At 39.8% G+C, this 20375-nt stretch overlaps 4 protein-coding genes across 4 annotated transcripts; 3 read left to right on the top strand and 1 right to left on the bottom strand.

Annotated features, from left to right (window-relative positions):
* Window positions 1-1598: 1598 nt before the first annotated feature.
* Window positions 1599-2195, top strand: LOC146649684 (histone H2B 1/2). The gene has a single exon (XM_085386299.1). The coding sequence runs from the start codon at window positions 1649-1651 to the stop codon at window positions 2021-2023; it is 375 nt and encodes a 124-aa protein (XP_085242425.1). The 5' UTR covers window positions 1599-1648; the 3' UTR covers window positions 2024-2195.
* Window positions 2196-4138: 1943 nt separating this feature from the next.
* On the top strand, window positions 4139-5656 carry LOC146649685 (histone H4). The gene has a single exon (XM_085386301.1). It carries the CDS (start codon window positions 4210-4212, stop codon window positions 4519-4521), a length of 312 nt encoding a protein of 103 aa, XP_085242427.1. The 5' UTR covers window positions 4139-4209; the 3' UTR covers window positions 4522-5656.
* A 6218-nt stretch (window positions 5657-11874) lies between these two features.
* Window positions 11875-12394, bottom strand: LOC146649686 (histone H3). The gene has a single exon (XM_085386295.1). It carries the CDS (start codon window positions 12365-12367, stop codon window positions 11957-11959), a length of 411 nt encoding a protein of 136 aa, XP_085242421.1. The 5' UTR covers window positions 12368-12394; the 3' UTR covers window positions 11875-11956.
* A 263-nt stretch (window positions 12395-12657) lies between these two features.
* On the top strand, window positions 12658-13402 carry LOC146649687 (histone H2A-like). Its single transcript, XM_085386298.1, has one exon. It carries the CDS (start codon window positions 12711-12713, stop codon window positions 13095-13097), a length of 387 nt encoding a protein of 128 aa, XP_085242424.1. The 5' UTR covers window positions 12658-12710; the 3' UTR covers window positions 13098-13402.
* Window positions 13403-20375: the final 6973 nt, after the last annotated feature.

Here is a 20375-nt window from a genome sequence, read left to right on the forward strand (position 1 = left end):
GGGTATACAGGTGTGCTCTCCTTTGATTTGATTCAAGCCCTTGACAAAAGTGGAAAGGAAAAACTAATTTTTAAAAGTCAGAAACCTCTGGTAGATCCAGGTTCCCGGAAGGGGCAGCTGCAGCTGGAGTTGTTGGTTTTTAAATTTACTGGCAACGAAGTTTAAAGCTGAATTTGACTGTATAGTTACTTCTTCATAGCTGTTCCTTTATTAAAGAAAAGAAAACATAGGGGTGGATATGAGGGAATATTCCTGCAGATTTCCCATGTGTGGGACTAATAAAGGTTATCTTAAGTTAGATGTGTTTCTGATTATTAGGTAGAGAGTATAATTTACTCACTGCACAAAGTGATGTCAGAGAGACATCTTATATAAGTCATTTTTGCATGTTGAATTTTGGTCCACTAAAGTGGTTGTTTTGTAAGGCTAGGCGACGTTGTGTTTTTTTTAACGTGTAATGAATGTCTGGCGTTATCTTCCTCTCATTGTAGCAGAGGCTCTCAAACTGGTGTTCCCAATCCACAGATTGGGTATAAGCAAAAAACCTATGGTGGCACCTAGATACATGTGCATCATCCGGGGTTGAGTTAATTAGCGCAATGGACAAATATTTAAGTCCATCTACTTCATCGAGTAATGCAAAAGCCAAACTAGCTAAAGTATCACAATAATTAATTTGTATTTGGCTTTATCGAGAATGACAATGGCAGACCAAAGTGTGTTTGTGTCTTCAAGAAGTAAAAAAATAAAATAAATGAAGCCAGCAAAGCTAAAGCAGCATCTCATCACAAAGCACCCTGAGTTTTATCAGAGTTAGGATTATAAGAGGCCCTTTAACACACTCTGTTAGGGAGTTTTTATTGTTTTATTTGCTTATGGTTCAAAAGTTATGTTACACATATTTCACCAGACACAGTTTTCTGTAGAAACAGGAAGCTGACCCTGTGACACTGGGATTTACCGCAAGAGACCAGCACAGAAATGCATATCCGCAGAAGTTGACTTGCATTATATTATTCTTAGAAATTGACTTGCAACACACATACTTTGTGACACACACACACAGCTTACACACACAGACAGCATCAGGACCTGCGTAACAGGAAATGTGATTATATTTGCATATTGACAATGTAACCTATAAAAATAAACGAATACTGCAGTTCGGTGTGATTTGCTCTGAGCTTTTCACCCGTGCAGCACGTTAACCTACACAAGTGTCTCAGTGTTGATTATTCACCTGACTGTTTGTTAACTGAATATCACCGACACACTCACTTCCTCTTACAAAGCTCAATAAAACAGGATACTTGTAAAAATGAACCCTGAAGGGTTTTAAGCCCTGAGAATTTCAGGACAATATATCCTGTAACTTTGACGTTATGAGGGGAAACATTGCATCCGTAAAATGCCATAAAATAGTAAAAACTAAGGTGATGTTCTCTAATTCATATGTAAATAATGAGATTCGTGGAAGATTTCAAGTGCTTTTTTTCACTGTTGACTGTGTGCCTTTGTGTAAACCTGAGCAACAGCTCGGCCAATGACAGGCGAGGAACAGCACAGCCTTATTTGCATACAGCGGAAATAAAAGAGCCACTCTCAGCTGACGAGCACATTCTCCGCTGTGAGGAAGTGAAGTAAGAAAATGCCGGAACCCGCCAAGTCAGCGCCCAAAAAGGGCTCCAAGAAAGCCGTGACCAAGACCGCCGGCAAGGGCGGCAAGAAGAAGAGAAAGACCAGGAAGGAGAGCTACGCCATCTACGTGTACAAGGTGCTTAAGCAGGTCCACCCCGACACCGGCATCTCGTCTAAGGCCATGAGCATCATGAATTCGTTCGTCAATGACATCTTCGAGCGTATCGCCGCTGAAGCCTCCCGCCTGGCCCACTACAACAAGCGCTCCACCATCACCTCCAGGGAGATCCAGACCGCAGTTCGCCTGCTTCTTCCCGGTGAGCTGGCCAAGCACGCAGTGTCTGAGGGCACAAAGGCCGTCACCAAGTACACGAGCTCCAAGTAAACTGCATCTTTACTTAATCCCGAACAACGGCTCTTTTCAGAGCCACACATCTCTTCTAAAGCGTACATGTCCTGACTTTATTTAATTTGTAGCTGTCATGATGGTGAAACATAAATTACAGCTTGTGTTACTCTTGTATGCTTTGAATAAAAAAAAAAAAGAAGAGAGAAATTTCAAGTAGTGATGGGATTTCCGGCTCTTTTTAGAGATCCGGCTCTTTCGGTTCGGCTCACTAAAAAGAGCCGGCTCTTTCGGCTCCGAACCGGCTCTTCAGGTTGTTTTGTTGCTTTAATTAATTTATTATTAACAATAATATAAAATTATGCACAAAAGGAATTACTAACATAAAAACAAGTGGTTTTATTTATATATAAATATATGCGGTGGCCCCTAGAGACAAAACACGTACAAACTCCAAAACACATTTCTAGCATGAACTGAACTTCCAAAGCAGAGCTACTAGATCACTTAAATTACACAATTGAAAGCATGTGTGTATTGTTTGTGTATTTATACACAGGCACTCATATATATATTCAAATAATTTAAAAAAAAGTTCATTTACCTGTTACTACGACACACCAAATCCGGTCGTTGGTACTTGCTGGCTTGTGTAGCCACAAGATAACAAAGGCTCAACACTGCGCCCAGCATCCTGGAGCACTTCTGTTGTCTTTTGTACGTGTTTTGAGTTTTTATGTGCTTCTGAGTTTTTACGTGCTTCGGAGTTTGTACGTGTTTTTACGTGTTTTGGAGTTTGTACGTGTTTTTACATGTTTTGGAGTTTGTACATGCTTCAGAGTTCGTACGTGATTTGAAGTTTGTATGTGCTTTGTCTCTAGGGGCCACCGTAAATATACTTTTATTTATTCACTCCACATAAAATGTAATAAATAAATCATATAATATAAAAATCAACTATTCACATTTCAAGTTTTAACTATTTCAATTTTCAGCTTTTTCCTTTCACAAATTTAAAGTGAAAAGAACACAAAACACTGCAAACCACAACACAATTAAATATAAATTATAATATGAAAACTAAAAGAACATGCACATTCTCTGTCATATGGACCTGCATGAATAAACTTTCTCAATCCTTTATCATCTGCAACCGAAAATAGTTGTGGATGATTACTATACCTTTCTAATGTTGTTGTCCCTGCCTCTCTTTCTCTCTCTCTGGCTCTGTTCCTGTGCTACTGAGTGTAACTACCGCCCCTCCCCCCTCTGCCCAGCGTAAAGCACAAGGCTCGCGTGCAGAGTGAAGCGGAAAAAAAGTGCGAGAGAGAGGCTGAGAGAAAAAAAAAAAAAAAACCACGTGACGGCTCGCGATAAGGAGCCGGCTCGCGTCGTTCACGTCAAAGAGCCGGCTCTAAGAGCCATTTCGTTCGCGAACGACCCATCACTAATTTCAAGGACTTAATGATGGACCACCTGACCAGAACAGTCCTAACGCCATCACTATATCATTTAGCATTATTACTATTTGGTTGGTTTGGTTTTGTAGTTTTTTTTGTTTTGTTTTGTTTTGTTTTCTTTTTGTTTTTGTTTTTTTGTTGTTTTTTTTTTTTGGGGGGGGGTCATGTTTTGTGGTCCCTTGTCTGCGAAAAGCACTGAATAAATACACTTGTGGGTTTCTCAGAAATAATGACATGTGAACAAGAGCTTATTGAGCTCATCCTGGTGAGGCAAATGTTTGGCTTCAAATCACAATTCTGATCGTAAAATCCTGGACAGGATTACAAATACAATAAATAAACGCGATTCGTTTCAGTTTCACATTTCAAACTACAGTGACATCCTCCGTGTGTGTGATCTATACATGTGTTAATCGTTTTGATGTAGTTCAACACTTATGCTAGACTCTGGGTGAAACGTTAAGAGGGTGTGTGGTTTTTGTTACAAATACGGACACTTGGGTTTAGTTTGAAATAAAAATGTGAACTCCACTCAGACATTGTGTGTGATTTGGTGTGAGTCTCCCTTCGGTTAGACTTAATTTGTCATTTAACAAAAGACCACATTTCCACATTTAGAAAATAGAAGAGTGGGCGGAGCCGCTGAGCTTCGAGTCGCCGTCACACCGTCTGTTTTCTCTTACGTCCGCCGAGCACACATAATAACACGGCTCCGTGGAGTTTAACTTCATTCGACTTTGCTCGTTCAGAGAAGAAATTATAACCATGAGTGGAAGAGGCAAAGGTGGCAAAGGACTCGGGAAAGGAGGCGCCAAGCGTCACCGTAAGGTGCTCCGTGATAACATCCAGGGTATCACCAAACCCGCGATCCGTCGTCTGGCTCGCCGTGGCGGAGTGAAGCGTATCTCCGGTCTGATCTACGAGGAGACCCGCGGAGTGCTGAAGGTGTTTTTGGAGAACGTCATCCGTGATGCTGTTACCTACACGGAGCACGCTAAGAGGAAGACTGTGACCGCCATGGATGTGGTGTATGCTCTGAAGAGGCAGGGCCGCACTCTGTACGGCTTTGGCGGTTAAACTCAGTCGCCCTAATCCATCAAACGGCTCTTTTAAGAGCCACACACTTCTCTTTAAGAGCGTTGTTCTGCCATCTTTTTGTTTTTGTCACTTTTTACTGCCTTTTTGTGTTTTGTTTTGCACTCTGAATATCTTATACGCCATTAGGTGATGAGAATTGTCAGGTAGGAAATATTGTACTGCATGATGGTGGACTGCACTGGTGCACCTGAGAGAGATACCCGCCCATGTTGACGTGCGAGCATTAGTGATGGGATTTCTGGCTCTTGTTAGAGACCCGGCTCTTCGGGTTATTTTGTTGCTTTAATTTATTATTAGCAATAATATAAAACTATGCACAAAAGGAATTACTAACGTAAAAAAGTGGTTCTATTTATTTTTGTATATAAATATATGCGGTGGCTCCTAGAGACAAAACATGTACAAACTCCAAAACAAATTTCTAGTGTTAACTGAACTTCAAAAACAGAGCTACCTAGATCACTTAAATTACACAATTGAAAGCGTGTGTGTATGTGTATATATCTGAGCACAAGATCCATAGAGGCTGGGGTCTATCACACCAGGCAAGACCCCAGGTGCAGGCTGTATAAAGATGTCCCAGAGACAATCCAGCACATAACAGCAGGGTGCAAGATGCTAGCAGGCAAGGCATACATGGAGCGCCATAACCAAGTGGCCGGCATAGTGTACAGGAACATCTGTGCCGAGTATAACCCGGAAGTCCCGAGGTCAAAATGGGAGATGCCCCCAAGGGTGGTGCAGAATGACCGAGCTAAGATCCTGTGGGACTTCCAGATACAGACGGACAAAATGGTGGTGGCTAACCAACCGGACATAGTGGTGGTAGATAAACAGAAGAAGACGGCCGTAGTGATCGATGTAGCGGTTCCGAATGACAGCAATATCAGGAAGAAGGAACACGAGAAGCTGGAGAAATACCAAGGGCTCAGAGAAGAGCTCGAGAGGATGTGGAGGGTGAAGGTAACAGTGGTCCCCGTGGTAATCGGAGCACTAGGTGCGGTGACTCCCAAGCTAGGCGAGTGGCTCCAGCAGATCCCGGGAATAACATCGGAGATCTCTGTCCAGAAGAGCGCAGTCCTGGGAACAGCTGAGATACTGCGCAGGACCCTCAAGCTCCCAGGCCTCTGGTAGAGGACCCGAGCTTGGAGGATAAACCGCCCGCAGGGGCGTGCTGAGTGTTTTATATATGTGTATATATATATGTATATGCATGTATATTCAATTCAATTCAATTCAATTTTATTTATATAGCGCCAAATCACAACATAAGTCGCCTCAAGGCGCTTCATAGATACAGAGGAAAAACCCAACAATCATATGACCCCCTATGAGCAAGCACTTTGGCAACAGTGGGAAGGAAAAACTCCCTTTTAACAGGAAGAAACCTCCGGCAGAACCAGGCTCAGGGAGGGGCGGCCACCTGCTGCGACTGGTTGGGGTGAGAGAAGGAAGACAGGATAAAAGACATGCTGTGGAAGAGAGACAGAGGTTAATAACAGATATGATTCAATGCAGAGAGGTCTGTTAATACATAGTGAGCGAGAAAGGTGACTGGAAAGGAAAAACTCAATGCATCATGGGAATCCCCCGGCAGCCTATGTCTATTGCAGCATAACTAAGGGAGGATTCAGGGTCACCTGGTCCAGCCCTAACTATATGCTTTAGCAAAAAGGAAAGTTTTAAGCCTAATCTTGAAAGTAGAGATAGTGTCTGTCTCCTGAATCCAAACTGGAAGCTGGTTCCACAGAAGAGGGGCCTGAAAACTGAAGGCTCTCCCTCCCATTCTACTTTTAAATACTCTAGGAACAACAAGTAGGCCTGCAGAGCGAGAGCGAAGTGCTCTAATAGGGTGATATGGTACTACAAGGTCATTAAGATAAGATGGGGCCTGATTATTTAAGACCTTGTATGTTAGGAGCAGGATTTTGAATTCAATTCTGGATTTAACAGGAAGCCAATGAAGGGAAGCCAAAACAGGAGAAATATGCTCTCTCTTTCTAGTCCCTGTCAGTACTCTTGCTGCAGCATTTTGGATTAGCTGAAGGCTTTTCAGTGAGTTTTTTGGACATCCTGATAATAATGAATTACAGTAGTCCAGCCTGGAAGTAATAAATGCATGAACTAGTTTTTCAGCGTCACTCTGAGACAGGATATTTCTAATTTTAGAGATGCTGCGCAAATGGAAGAATGCAGTCTTACATATTTGTTTAATATGTGCATTGAAGGACATGTCCTGGTCAAAAATGACTCCAAGGTTCCTCACAGCGTTACTGGAGGCCAAGGTAATGCCATCCAGGGTAAGAATCTGGTTAGATACCATATTTCTAGGCTTTTCAGGGCCAAGTACAATAACCTCAGTTTTATCTGAATTAAGAAGCAGAAAGTTAGCGGCCATCCAGGTCTTTATGTCTGTAAGACATTCCTGCAGTTTAACTAATTGGTGTGCGTTATCTGGCTTCATGGACAGATAGAGCTGGGTGTCATCTGCATAGCAGTGAAAATGTATGCTATGTCTTCTAATGATACTGCCTAAGGGAAGCATGTATAATGTAAACAGAATTGGTCCTAGCACTGAACCCTGTGGAACTCCATAATTAACCTCAGTGTGTGAAGAGGACTCTCCATTTACATGAACAAATTGGAGTCTATTAGATAGATATGATACAAACCACTGCAGCGCAGTACCTGTAATACCTACAGCATGTTCTAATCGCTCTAATAGGATATTATGGTCGACAGTATCGAATGCTGCACTAAGGTCTAGCAGGACAAGCACAGAGATGAGTCCACTGTCAGAGGCCATAAGAAGATCATTTGTAACCTTCACTAAAGCTGTTTCTGTGCTGTGATGAGCTCTGAAACCTGACTGAAACTCTTCAAATAAACCATTCCTCTGCAGATGATCTGTTAGCTGTTTGACAACTACTCTTTCAAGGATTTTTGATATGAAAGGAAGGTTGGAGATTGGCCTATAATTAGCTAAGACTGCTGGGTCTAGAGATGGCTTTTTGAGTAAAGGTTTAACTACAGCTAGCTTGAAGGCCTGTGGTACATAGCCGATCATTAGAGATAGGTTGATTATATTTAAGATCGAAGAATTAATTAATGGCAGGACTTCTTTGAGCAGTTTTGTAGGAATGGGGTCTAAAAGACACGTTGATGGTTTGGAGGAAGTAATTATTGAAGTTAACTCAGAAAGATCAATTAGAGAAAAAGAGTCTAACTTAACATCAATGGTACTAAGAGTAGCTGTAGATAATATTACATCTGTGGGATGATTACTGGTAATTTTTTCTCTAATGATAAAGATTTTATTTGTGAAGAAGTTCATGAAGTCATTACTAGTTAACGTTAAAGGGATTGTTGGCTCAAAAGAGCTCTGACTTTTTGTCAGCCTGGCTACAGTGCTGAAGAGAAATCTGGGGTTGTTCTTATTTTCTTCAATCAGTGATGAATAGTAAGATGTTCTGGCTTTGCGGAGGGCTTTCTTATAAAGCAGCAAACTATTTCTCCAGGCTAAATGATGATCCTCTAAATTTGTGACACGCCATTTCCTCTCCAGATTACGAGTCATCTGCTTTAGGGTACGTGTTTGAGAATTATACCACGGAGTCAGGTACTTCTGATTAGAGACCTTAGTTTTCACAGGAGCTACAGTATCCAGAGTCGTACGTAGTGAGGAGGTGAAATTATTAACAAGATAATCGACCTCTGTTGGGGTAGTGTTCAGATAGCTGCTCTGCTCTGTGTTGGTACAGGGCATTGAAGATGATAACAGTGGGTGGATTATATTCTTAAACTTAGTTACAGCGCTTTCAGAAAGACATCTACTTTGATAAAGTCTACTCTCCACCGCTGTGTAATCAATTATTGTAAATGTAAATGTTATCAGGAAATGATCAGACAGGAGAGGGTTTGCAGGAAACACTGTTAAATGTTCAGTTTCTATGCCATATGTTAAAACAAGATCTAGAGTGTGATTAAAGTGGTGGGTGGGTTCTTTTACATTTTGAGAGAAACCAATTGAGTCTAATAACAGATTAAATGCCATGTTGAGGCTGTCATTTTTAGCATCTACATGGATGTTAAAATCACCCACAATAATTATTTTATCTGAGCTCAGAACTAAATTAGATATAAAGTCTGAGAAATCAGACAGAAACTCTGTGTAAGGCCCAGGTGGACGATAGATGATAACAAGTAAGACTGGTTTCTGAGTTTTACAGCTGGGGTGGACGAGGCTAAGCATCAGGCTTTCAAATGAATTAAAAGTCTGTCTTGGTCTTTCATTAATTGATAGGCTGGTGTGAAAAATTGCTGCCACACCGCCCCCTCGGCTTGTGCTTCGAGATTTCTGGTAGTTAGAATGACTCGGGGGTGTTGATTCATTTAAACTAACATAATCATCCTGCTGCAACCAGGTTTCTGTAAGGTAGAGTAAATCAATTTGTTGATCAATTATTAAGTCATGTACTAACAGAGACTTGGAGGAGAGAGACCTAATATTTAATAATCCACATTTCACTGTTTTACTCTTTGGTTCAGATGTGGATACTTTATTGTTCTTTCTTTGTAATTGTTTATGTTTAAGTTGTTTGTTGCTGGTTTTTAGTTAGTTTTTTGTCTGTTTGGGAGCCGACACAGTCTCTATGGAGATGGTTTTTTTTTTTTTTTGGGGGGGGGGTAGCAGGAGGAGAGAAGCTGCAGAGGGGCGTGTAAGACTGCAACTCTGCTTCCTGGTCCCAACTCTGGATAGTCATATTTTGGGGGGTTTAATAAATTTGTCCATATTTCTAGAAATGAGAGCTGCTCCATCCAAAGTGGGATGGATGCCGTCTCTCCTAACAAGACCAGGTTTCCTCCAGAAGGTTTGCCAATTATCTATGAAGCCCACATCGTTTCTGGGACACCACTCAGACAGCCAGCAATTTAAGGAGAACATGCGGCTAAACATGTCACTCCTGGTCTGATTGGGGAGGGGACCAGAGAAAACTACAGAGTCCGACATTGTTTTGGCAAAGTTGCACACCGATTCAATATTGATTTTAGTGACCTCCGATTGGCGTAACCGGGTGTCATTACTGCCGACGTGAATTATGATCTTACTGAATTTACGTAAGATCACATGTATGTATATGTATATATATGTATGTATATGTGTATATATGTATATGTGTATGTGTGTATATATGTATGTATGTATGTATGTATGTATTTATGTATGTATATATATATATATATATATATATATATATACATATATATATATATATATATATATATATATATATACATATATATATACAACAACTGAGATAATTCATCCACAATACGAGGTTAGTCATTCATATACTGCTGCATGGGCTGGGCTGTAGTTACATCATAAGGGTTTAAAAATTGAGCTTTAAAATGATTGGCAGTAATAAAAGCCGAGGAAGGCCAACAGTGATCACTGACTGTTTTTAGGAGCTTTTTGAGATTAAATAGAAGAAAATACATAACATTAAACATGTTAACAACACAAAAGCCATATTGAACACAGACTACTTTAGGCCCGGAAGCAGGATTCGTCACGTCATCACTTAAAGACTGGCTACCTTTCTAATGTGAAGTTGTTGTCCCTTTCTCAGTCTTCTTGGCCTGCATGTTGGGCAGCACACCACCCTGAGCGATCGTCACTCAGCCCAGCAGCTTGTTCAGCTCTTCATCGTTGCGGACGGCCAGCTGCAGGTGGCGGGGGACGATTCTGGCAAGAGCATAGATTTGGTTTTGGCATTGGTGGGGGACGGATGATTCAACCACCGAACACTGCCCTGCTTTTGTCTTTGCTTCTTGATAAAAAGAGGAGAAATATACTTGCCTACATATGCTGTTCTACATGCTTTTAAACCATTTAAAAGTACAATTCATAGTTTTATATGTGAATTATATAATGTCAAATTACTATTAAACAAATGACTAAGAATTGTAGACTTTAGTTTACTTCAGCCATATTCCATCATAGTAAATCAGGTATCATACAAAATAAAATTAGCTTCAAATACAGTGATGACAATAAAAGAATATGACTTTAAGGACTTAACAACATTACTTCAGTTATAATACACCAACATCTCTTATACATTAGCACTAAGGGAACACTGAATGACCTGGTGGTTTTTGTCCATAAAACTACTCATCTAAGATTACCACAAAGTAAAAGATCTCTCAGCAACATTGTGCAACATTTTATGCACACTATTGCCCCTATCAAATAAGTGAGCTGGGATTTTTTTATTCTAAACATGAACTCCTGTTACAGCAACAGACATGGACTACTGGTGCCCCACACAACAACTCAATGTCCACTATGTGAAGGAGCCAAACACATGCCTGCTCCTCTCGTTAACTGAGATAAACTGCTGGCATATTGGTTTTATATACTGTCCAGTCTCTCCTGGTGAACATGGCCTACAGTAGCATTGTTTAATCTCATTTGAGTCATTGTTGATCTCGTTTTTAGTCTTGTGAGAGCACTGAAGCTTCTTTCAGCCTCAGCCGAGGATACTGGGATGACTAAAAGCAGCCTGACAATTGTCACGATAATAAATACTAGTTAATCTATAGCACCAAATCATCAGTCAGTCACCCGTGACCTCGCCTCTTCACCTCAGTCCGAGCTACAACATGGCAGAGCTGCCTCTGTCACCTAATAAATAACAGGGAGACATTCCAAATACATGCAGTCACACATGTGCTTCAAAAACAGTAATGAACCACCAAGTCATCCTCCAATTTCACCTGTGATCTTGTATCACCATTACTCTCTGTTGGTTCTTCTATCACCTGACAAATAGGACATACATGACAATAAGAATAAAATGGGTAGCTGCTTCAGTGTTTCTGTCACTTTGTGTAGATCTTGACTCATCAGTAATGTTTGTAGGGTGAGTGCATTTTTAAAACCGTTTGTGCAAACTGCACTACAAGGTGGAATATTTGCAGAAGCATGACGACCTCATGATATTTTGTCTCAAAAATTAACCCTATGACTATGTCAGTACCATTAGGATGAAATTGTGTCACCAACATTTTAACATTAGACATAAATTTAACAGCCTCTGTACACTAATGTTAACATGTTAGGCTTACTGGCATGTCCATAGTATTTATAAAAAAAAAAAAAAAAAAGTAAATAAGTAAAGGAGGGAGACATTTAAGGATAGAACAATTCATGCTAAAAATTAATGAAGCATTTTTGTAACTGAAGTCAGTGATTTCCACGTTCATGCTGACTGTAGTTTCTGGTATAGAAAGAGCATGAAGATTAAAGTGTGACTATAATATTGATGTAATAGTAAGAAAGGAGCGAGCTCTTGGTGGGAGGGAGGTGGCTCTGAAAAGAGCCGTTGTTTGTAGGTGAGCGAGTAGCTTAAGCTCTCTCTCCGCGGATGCGGCGAGCCAGCTGGATGTCTTTGGGCATGATGGTGACCCGCTTGGCGTGGATGGCGCACAGGTTTGTGTCCTCGAAGAGACCGACCAGGTAAGCCTCACTGGCCTCTTGCAGAGCCATAACGGCAGAGCTCTGGAAGCGCAGGTCGGTCTTGAAGTCCTGAGCGATCTCGCGGACCAGGCGCTGGAAGGGCAGCTTGCGGATGAGCAGCTCGGTGGATTTCTGGTAACGGCGGATCTCGCGCAGAGCCACGGTACCGGGCCTGTAACGGTGAGGCTTCTTGACGCCTCCGGTGGCCGGGGCGCTCTTACGGGCAGCCTTAGTGGCGAGCTGCTTCCTGGGGGCTTTGCCGCCAGTAGACTTGCGAGCGGTCTGCTTGGTTCTTGCCATTGTTTCTCACTTTTCTTTTCCTGTGTTAAGGGCAGATTTTGTAGCAAACAGAGGAGACTCGCTGCTCTTAAACTGTGTGTGTCTGTGACGCGGTGCCTCCCCGGCTCATGATTGGTGAGGGGCTCCACGTGGTGCTCAGCACCGTTCAGAGGAGCACCGCCCCGCCTCGGTGTGTGCTTCTCATTGGAGAAAAGTGCATTGTAATTGCGCGCTGCCGCAAGCCTCTCTGCGATTGGTGCGTGACGAAGCTGCGCGCGCTCTGCGGAAATATAAGCGAGGCTTTGAGCCGATCAGGCCACATTTCTTTTGAGTGTTGATACTACGAAGAGAAGAACCTGTCAAAATGAGTGGACGCGGAAAGACTGGAGGCAAAGCCAGAGCTAAGGCCAAGACTCGCTCATCCCGTGCCGGGCTTCAGTTCCCCGTGGGTCGTGTCCACAGACTGCTGCGCAAAGGCAACTATGCGGAGCGTGTGGGAGCTGGCGCCCCCGTTTACCTGGCAGCTGTGCTCGAGTACCTGACCGCTGAGATCTTGGAGCTGGCTGGCAACGCGGCCCGCGACAACAAGAAGACTCGTATCATCCCACGTCACCTGCAGCTGGCTGTGCGCAACGACGAGGAGCTCAACAAACTCCTGGGGGGAGTCACCATCGCTCAAGGTGGTGTGCTGCCCAACATCCAGGCTGTGCTGCTGCCCAAAAAGACCGAGAAGCCCGCCAAGGCCAAGTAAATGCAAAGCGTTCGGCTTCACCAAAAAACGGCTCTTTTAAGAGCCACACACTCCTATCTGAGCAAACCTCCTTCTTGCTGTTACTGTCTGTAACTGGGATATGTAGATTATGCATCTTGATTTATTTTGAAATGTATGTTCATTCATATCACCTTACATGGTCAGGGACTGAAATCCACCTTCAAAATATACTATCATGAGTGCTTAAGCAGTGTTTGTTTTATTCACAAGAATAGAGGGTCTTAGTATAAAGTCAAAATAAAAAAATAAAAAAAGTCAAAAGCTCTCAGTCTCTCCTGCTGTGTGGTTAAGGCTCATGCCTTGTTCAACCTCATTTACATTAGGAATCAGCTGTTAAGCGCTGCTGCAGGGTGCAGCTGGGCTACCGGCAGACAGACCCTACATCCCCAGTGAGGGAAGGAAACGGGTGATGTCTCCCGAGGACACCTCGGATAAAGTACAAGAGATACAATCAGTGCTTTGTCAGTGTTTACTCAGCAGTCAAGGACAGCAATATTTGCATAGTATTTTTACTGACATGTAGTGCACATATGTTTTGGGCAAAAACATTTTTGAATATTAAAATATGAACATTTGTAACAAAAAATTGACAAATTAGCCAGTTCCAATGTAAAACTTTATCTGCCTATTTAAAAAAAGAAGATAATCTTCTCACAAACTGGTGTTTGATTTTGAAACAGGAAAAAAGTGGGGAAACAACTGAAAAGACTAACATTTGAATAAAACCTGAAAGCAAGTAAATACTTTCTATGCTGCCTTATGGTAAACTTTGGTAATATTGATAAAGAACAACACTGGCTGACGATGAAATACAGTCAGCTGGCATGGTGACACTGCCAGTATTAACCTGCAGGGCTGGACTGGGACAGAAAATCGGGCATTTTGACTAGAGACCGGCCCACCAGGTATTAAAGCCATAAAGCCTTTGAATGAAAACAAACGCTGTTGTGACAGTGATGTACACTGTCTTGTTGGTATATGTATGATTTCTATACATTTGACATCAGATAAAAACTTTGGTTGTAAGATTTAGATAATTATTTAATAAAAGCTAAATATTTTAAATGAGAATAAGAAAGAAAAGTATTTCTTTGTGCCCCCCTCTCCCTGTTAATTCCCTACCTGGCCCCCTGGCATAACTTTGCTAGATCCGCACCTGCACAGTTACCAGCTGTCAGCTACCTAAAAAAGGATCCTGGGGTTATTTGTCTCTCAGAAACAGCTCATAACTTCCCTTCAACTCATTCATGTCACCTAAAAGGTAAACCTGTTTCTCCATCACAGCTCTGATGATTCAGTAAGGACATCTCCTGGTTTCATCTTCATGTTTCCCTCTCACCACATATCCAAACCGACATCATGACCAGCTGTAGCTCCAGCAAACATCAGCTGATACTGGAAATTAATATTAAATAAATTCTAACAACAGCTGATCAAGCTTAAACGTGCTGCTGTTGTTTAGCGCGACATCTGCTGGTTTCCTCTTTCTGGCACAAAGTGGGCGATAAACAAACAAGAGAGAAAAGCTGATCAGCTCATCATTCAGTTCAGTTCAGTTCAGTTCATTTTTATTTCAAACATTTCAAACATGTGCCTTCACAATCATTACAAAATATCATTCCATTATTTGTTTGAAAAGGAGTAGGCTGAAGTATTTACTTATTTGTCCCTACCCCCTCAAGTTTTACCTCTCATTCATTTAATTTTTTTTTGTCTTAAATTAAACAAACAACATATGAAACATATAAACATATGAAGTAAAACAAAACATAACATACATAAATCAAAAACAAGAAATTAGCAAGCCCCACCACAGTATAGTTTCTTTCATATGAAAAATACAGAATGTGTATATTTGCAGATACACAAGTTATGGAAAAACAACAAACCAAAACAAAACAAAAAAACAACCAAAAAAGAACCGCAACACCATTTCCAGCAACATTACCGTCCTGGGTTAACCCCGTTTTCTTCATTCTTATACTTATTTAAAATTAGGTTTTTATATTTTACTTTAAACTGTTTTATGTTTTGACTGTCTTTTATTTCTTCTGTTAGACTGTTCCATAATTTAACTCCTGCAATTGAGATTGACATAGTTCTTAAAGTTGTTCTAGCACTTTGTATTTTTAAATTCCATTTCCCTCTTAAGTTATACCCACCTTCTCTTTCTATGAACAATTTACAGATTTCTTTGGGAAGCAATTTATTTCTGACTTTATACATTATTTGCGCTGTTTTAAGCTTCACCAAGTCTTGGAATTTAATAGCTTGCATTTTGACAAAGAGTGCATTTGTATGGTCCCTGTACCCTACATTATTTATTAATCTAATGGCCCTTTTCTGTATTATAGTTATTGTTTGTGTGTTACTTTTGTATGTGTTTCCCCAGACCTCTACACAGTAGCTCATATATGGCAGTAGTAAAGCACAGTATAAAATGTGCAGTGCTTTCTGATCCAACATATGCTTTGCTTTTCCCAGGACGGCAATGCCCCGTGCCAATTTCCCCCGAACATAAGTAATGTGTGGCTTCCAACAGAGCTTGTGGTCAATGATCACCCCAAGAAATTTTATTTCATTTACTCTTTCTAAATATACATTGTCAACACATATTTCTACTTCGATGTTTTTCTTTTGGTTTCCAAACAACATAAATTTGGTTTTATCGAGATTCAATGATAATTTATTTATATCAAACCACTTCTTTAATATCGTTAATTCCTGTGTGATCATTTCCAAAACCTGTGGCAATTCCCCACCTGCACACAGTATATTTGTGTCATCTGCAAATATTACAAACTTTAAAATCTCCGATACTCTGCAGATATCATTTAAGTACATAATAAACATTTTTGGACCCAGTACTGAACCTTGAGGTACTCCACAAGCTATATCCATCAAATTAGATTTATATTCATTTATTTGTACATATTGTTGCCTATTCCCTACATAGCTTTTTAACCATTCCAAAACCACTCCCCTAAACCCGTACTTTTCCAGTTTTTTTAATAGAATTTCATGATTAACAGTATCAAACGCCTTCTTTAGATCTAAGAAAACTCCGAGCGCATACCTCTTATTATCCATACATTCCGTTATCTTTTCCATTAAATCTATCAGTGCCAAAGCTGTTGATCTGTTGTTTCTGAACCCATACTGACTATCTGTCATTAATTCATATTTTTCCACAAAACTGTCAAATCTTTTTATGAAGAGTTTTTCCAGTATCTTAGAGAACTGGGAGAGTATTGACACTGGTCTATAGTTTGTAAAATTATGTCTTTCACCGGTTTTGTAAATGGGAATAACTTTAGCAACTTTCATTTTTTGTGGAAAAACTCCTTTTTGAAACGACAAGTTGAATATATATTTTAATGGTTTTACGATACCATCAATAACTGTCTTTACCGTTACCATATCAATATCATTCCAGTCTGTACTGGTTTTGTTCTTAAGTCCTCTAACCATGTCATAAATCTCTTTCTCTTCCACTGCTCTTAAAAACATTGAGCTACTATTCCTTTCAATATTTTCACCAGTGTCCCTTTCTATTCCATCAACCTTTATTTCTTCTGCCAGTTTTGGCCCTATGTTTACGAAGAATTCATTAAAGCCATTTACTATCTCCTCCATGTTATTAATACTTCTTGTCCCTTCTATAAAGTACCCAGGGTAATCATTATTCCTTGATTCATTTTTGATTATTCTGTTTAATACATTCCATATATCTCTTGTGTTATCTTTATTGTGTTCTAACCTTTTAATGTAATACTCTCTTTTACAGGATCTCATTATATTAGTTAATTTATTTTTGTAAGTTTTATACTTCATTTCAGTTTCTATTGTTCTCTTTTTTATGAATTCTCGATATAAGGTATTCTTTTTTTTGCTGGCATTTTGTAGTCCTTTTGTCATCCATGGTCTTCCTGCATAGTTGTGTTTCCTATTGATTTCAATTACTGGGCAGTTTTTATCAAGTAATGTGTTAAATGTTCTTAAAAATCCTTCGTAAGCTTTATTAACTTCTGTTTGTTCATACACAATATTCCAATCTTGCTTTAAAAGTTCATTTCTAAGACAATTTAAGGTCTTCTCTGTTCTTATTCTTTTGTAAATAATCTTATGTCCATCGTTGTTCACTTTATAATGGCAATTATACGATGCAAAGACTGGTAAATGGTCACTTATATCATTGATTAACAGCCCACTTTTTATCTTTCCTTCTATTATATTTGTAAATATATTATCTAATAGAGTTGCACAATGAGATGTTATTCTGGTCGGTCTTGTTATCAGTGGAAATAAACCTATGCTGTACATGGAATCAATAAATTCTTCTGTACTCTTATTATGATTTGGATTCAATAAGTCAATATTAAAGTCCCCACAAATAAACATTCTTTTCTGATTTATATTTGTAAATAAGTCCTCCATATTATCCTTAAATATCTCAATCTTAGATCCTGGTGTTCTATATATACAACTGACAATTAGGTTTTTCCTTTTTTCTATACTTATTTCCACTGATAAACATTCCATCACTCCATCAATAACAGTTGTCATTCTTCCCATTCTTTTGTACTTTAGGTTTTTATCAATGTAAAGTGCCACCCCACCTCCTTTCTTGTTGATCCTGTCTACATGAAGGAATTCATATCCATTTATTTTAAAGTCTTCTTCTTTTCCAGGAGTTATCCAGGTCTCCGATATGGCTATCACATTGAATGGCTGTTCAAACTGTCATTGATCAGTTTCATGATTGAAGTAGCAACAGAAGAGGGAGGGGGAGATGAGAGAAGAGGCAGCTGTGCAGCGTAAACACACAGAATAAATCCAGCTTTGTCTTTTTCCATTCTAGCTAAAGTTCGGGACAAACTGCGTCTCTTCTCAGCTCAATACCAAACGAATGAGGGACCATTCCATTTTTAAGGAGCCGTTGGCAACTCTACTAACTAACTAACCTTATGAATAAAATAAAGTTCACTATCAGTAACATCATAGCAACTGAACAGCTGTACAGAAACTCCTAGCTCGGGCAGTATGAGTTATTGCAACTGACGGTAAAAAGTCAGCACAACAAAAATAAACTCCACCTAAACTTAGTTTATATGTAAACTTGTTTACTTTAAATAAAGTTAAAAAAAAAAAAAAAAGAAAGACTGGAGTAATTGGTTATTAGTTATGTAATCATGCCCCCGTATGCCCCATTATCGTTTTCTTCAAACTTCAGCAATTTATGGGTGAGACTCAAGTACATCGGAGACGGGGACCCCCCGACCCGTGATTATGTTGCTGAAGAGCTGATATTGCAAACATCATGGCTGAATGTGCAGGACATATACTCCTTCATTGCTCTCCCCAGTAAACGGGATTTTGAGCTGTGTTTCACCGAAGAGGCACCCTTACGTCGCTTCTTAGAGATCTCCCTTTCTTTTTTTTTCTTTTTTTTTTTTCTAACTTTATTTAAAGTAAACAAGTTTACATATAAAATGCACATACACATACAATTACATATACAAAACCTTGAGCACATACAAAAGGGAGAAACAAGGAGGAAAATCTAGCATCGGAGTCCACACAACGCTCACAAGACTTACAGTTTTAATTCGTTCCAGGGGAAAACTTTCCCAAGTTTCAGGTCCATTGTTCGTCTTCTCCGAAGGTCTGTAATGATATGTTTACTCACCACATCACTACTTATCATCTTTTGTTCTAACACTCCTTTGGCACGAGTTTTCCAAATATGTGTGTTTATTACACACATTACTAACCAAAAGAGTCTCCTTTTATCGTCACACATTTTTTCTTTAAACAAACCATATTTAACTGCTTTAATATTAACATCCACATCATAGCCAATTTCTGTCATTTTCTGCCTGATCTCAGTTGTCCTATAACAATCCAATAGGAGATGTTCTAGGGTCTCATCTTCATCACAACCTGTCATAGGACATTTCATGGTGGTAACAAAACAACTCCATTTTACCACCGCTCTCACAGGGAGGCGCCCGAGCGAGATGAGCCATACCACGTCTCTCATGCTTTCAGATAATAATTTGTCTTGTATATTTTTAACTATTGAAAGGTTTTCATCTTCATTTGCATACTTATATTGAATTACACCTTCATTTTTGGTTTCATTAATTTTTTTATAGATATTTTTCGTATTATCTTGGAGAAAATTTAAACTATATTGTTCCCATTGACTTGATAAGTCACCGAACATAAGTCTGTGGTATGGAACACCCGCTCTGGCCCTGCCTCTTTTCTTTTGCCACAATTGCTCCTTCCCTCGAACCCACGGGGCACCCCGAGAAATTGCGCTTTGAGTAATTTTTATAAAAGGAATTCGCAAAACAATCTCTAAGTCTGGGGCTCCCAAGCCCCCGTGCTTCCTACTCTTGTACATAAATTTCCTCTTAGTCACTTCTCGATTGGATCCCCAGATAAATTTAATGCACATCTTACTTATTTTCATTACAGTTGTTCTCGGGGGAGGAAAAATTGCGGCAAGGAAAAGAAGTTTCGAAATTATGTGTGTTTTTACAATATTAATACGTGTTTTATAATTTGTATCTTTATTTTCCCATTTCATAATTTCCATTTTAATTTCATTTTCTTTCTTATTCCAATTTAGTAAACTAGAGTCAGTATTATCAATCCATATACCCAGAATTTTAATCTCCCTACATAGAGAGATCATCATTTTAGGTTGTCTGGTCGGATGTCCAAGCCACACCCCTTCAGTTTTGTCTTGGTTCAGTTTGGCACCTGATGCCTGTTCGTAATGGTGTAATATCTCCATAACTGAAGACAGTTCGTTTTGGTTTCTAATTATCACCGTCACGTCATCTGCATACGCCAAAGCTGCGATTTTAAGGGATTTATCAAGGACGTATCCCTTGATCCGTTTATCATCATTTATCCTTTTCAATAAGGGATTAATTGCAAGGACATATAACGCAGCACTCAAAGGACATCCTTGTTTAACCCCGCACTCAGCACTAAAAGGGGGTGAGAGCTTTCCATTTACCTTAACTTGCACTAGGGACTTTTTATAAATCAATTGGATAATAGAAATAAATTGGTCCGGAAAATTATAAGCTTTCATTACTTTCCATAAATAAGAGTGGGAAACAGAATCAAAAGCCCTCCTTTGATCTAATCCTAAAATGCAGAGTTCTGAGTCTTTTCCATTATAAATAATTTCTCTTAACATACTTAAGTTATCCCACATCAATCGTCCCTTAATTG

Source organism: Rhamphochromis longiceps, linkage group LG17 (assembly GCF_057381845.1).
Source record: "Rhamphochromis longiceps isolate RC_006_pf linkage group LG17, R_longiceps_female_GT1.1, whole genome shotgun sequence".
NCBI classification, from domain to species: Eukaryota; Metazoa; Chordata; class Actinopteri; order Cichliformes; family Cichlidae; genus Rhamphochromis; species Rhamphochromis longiceps.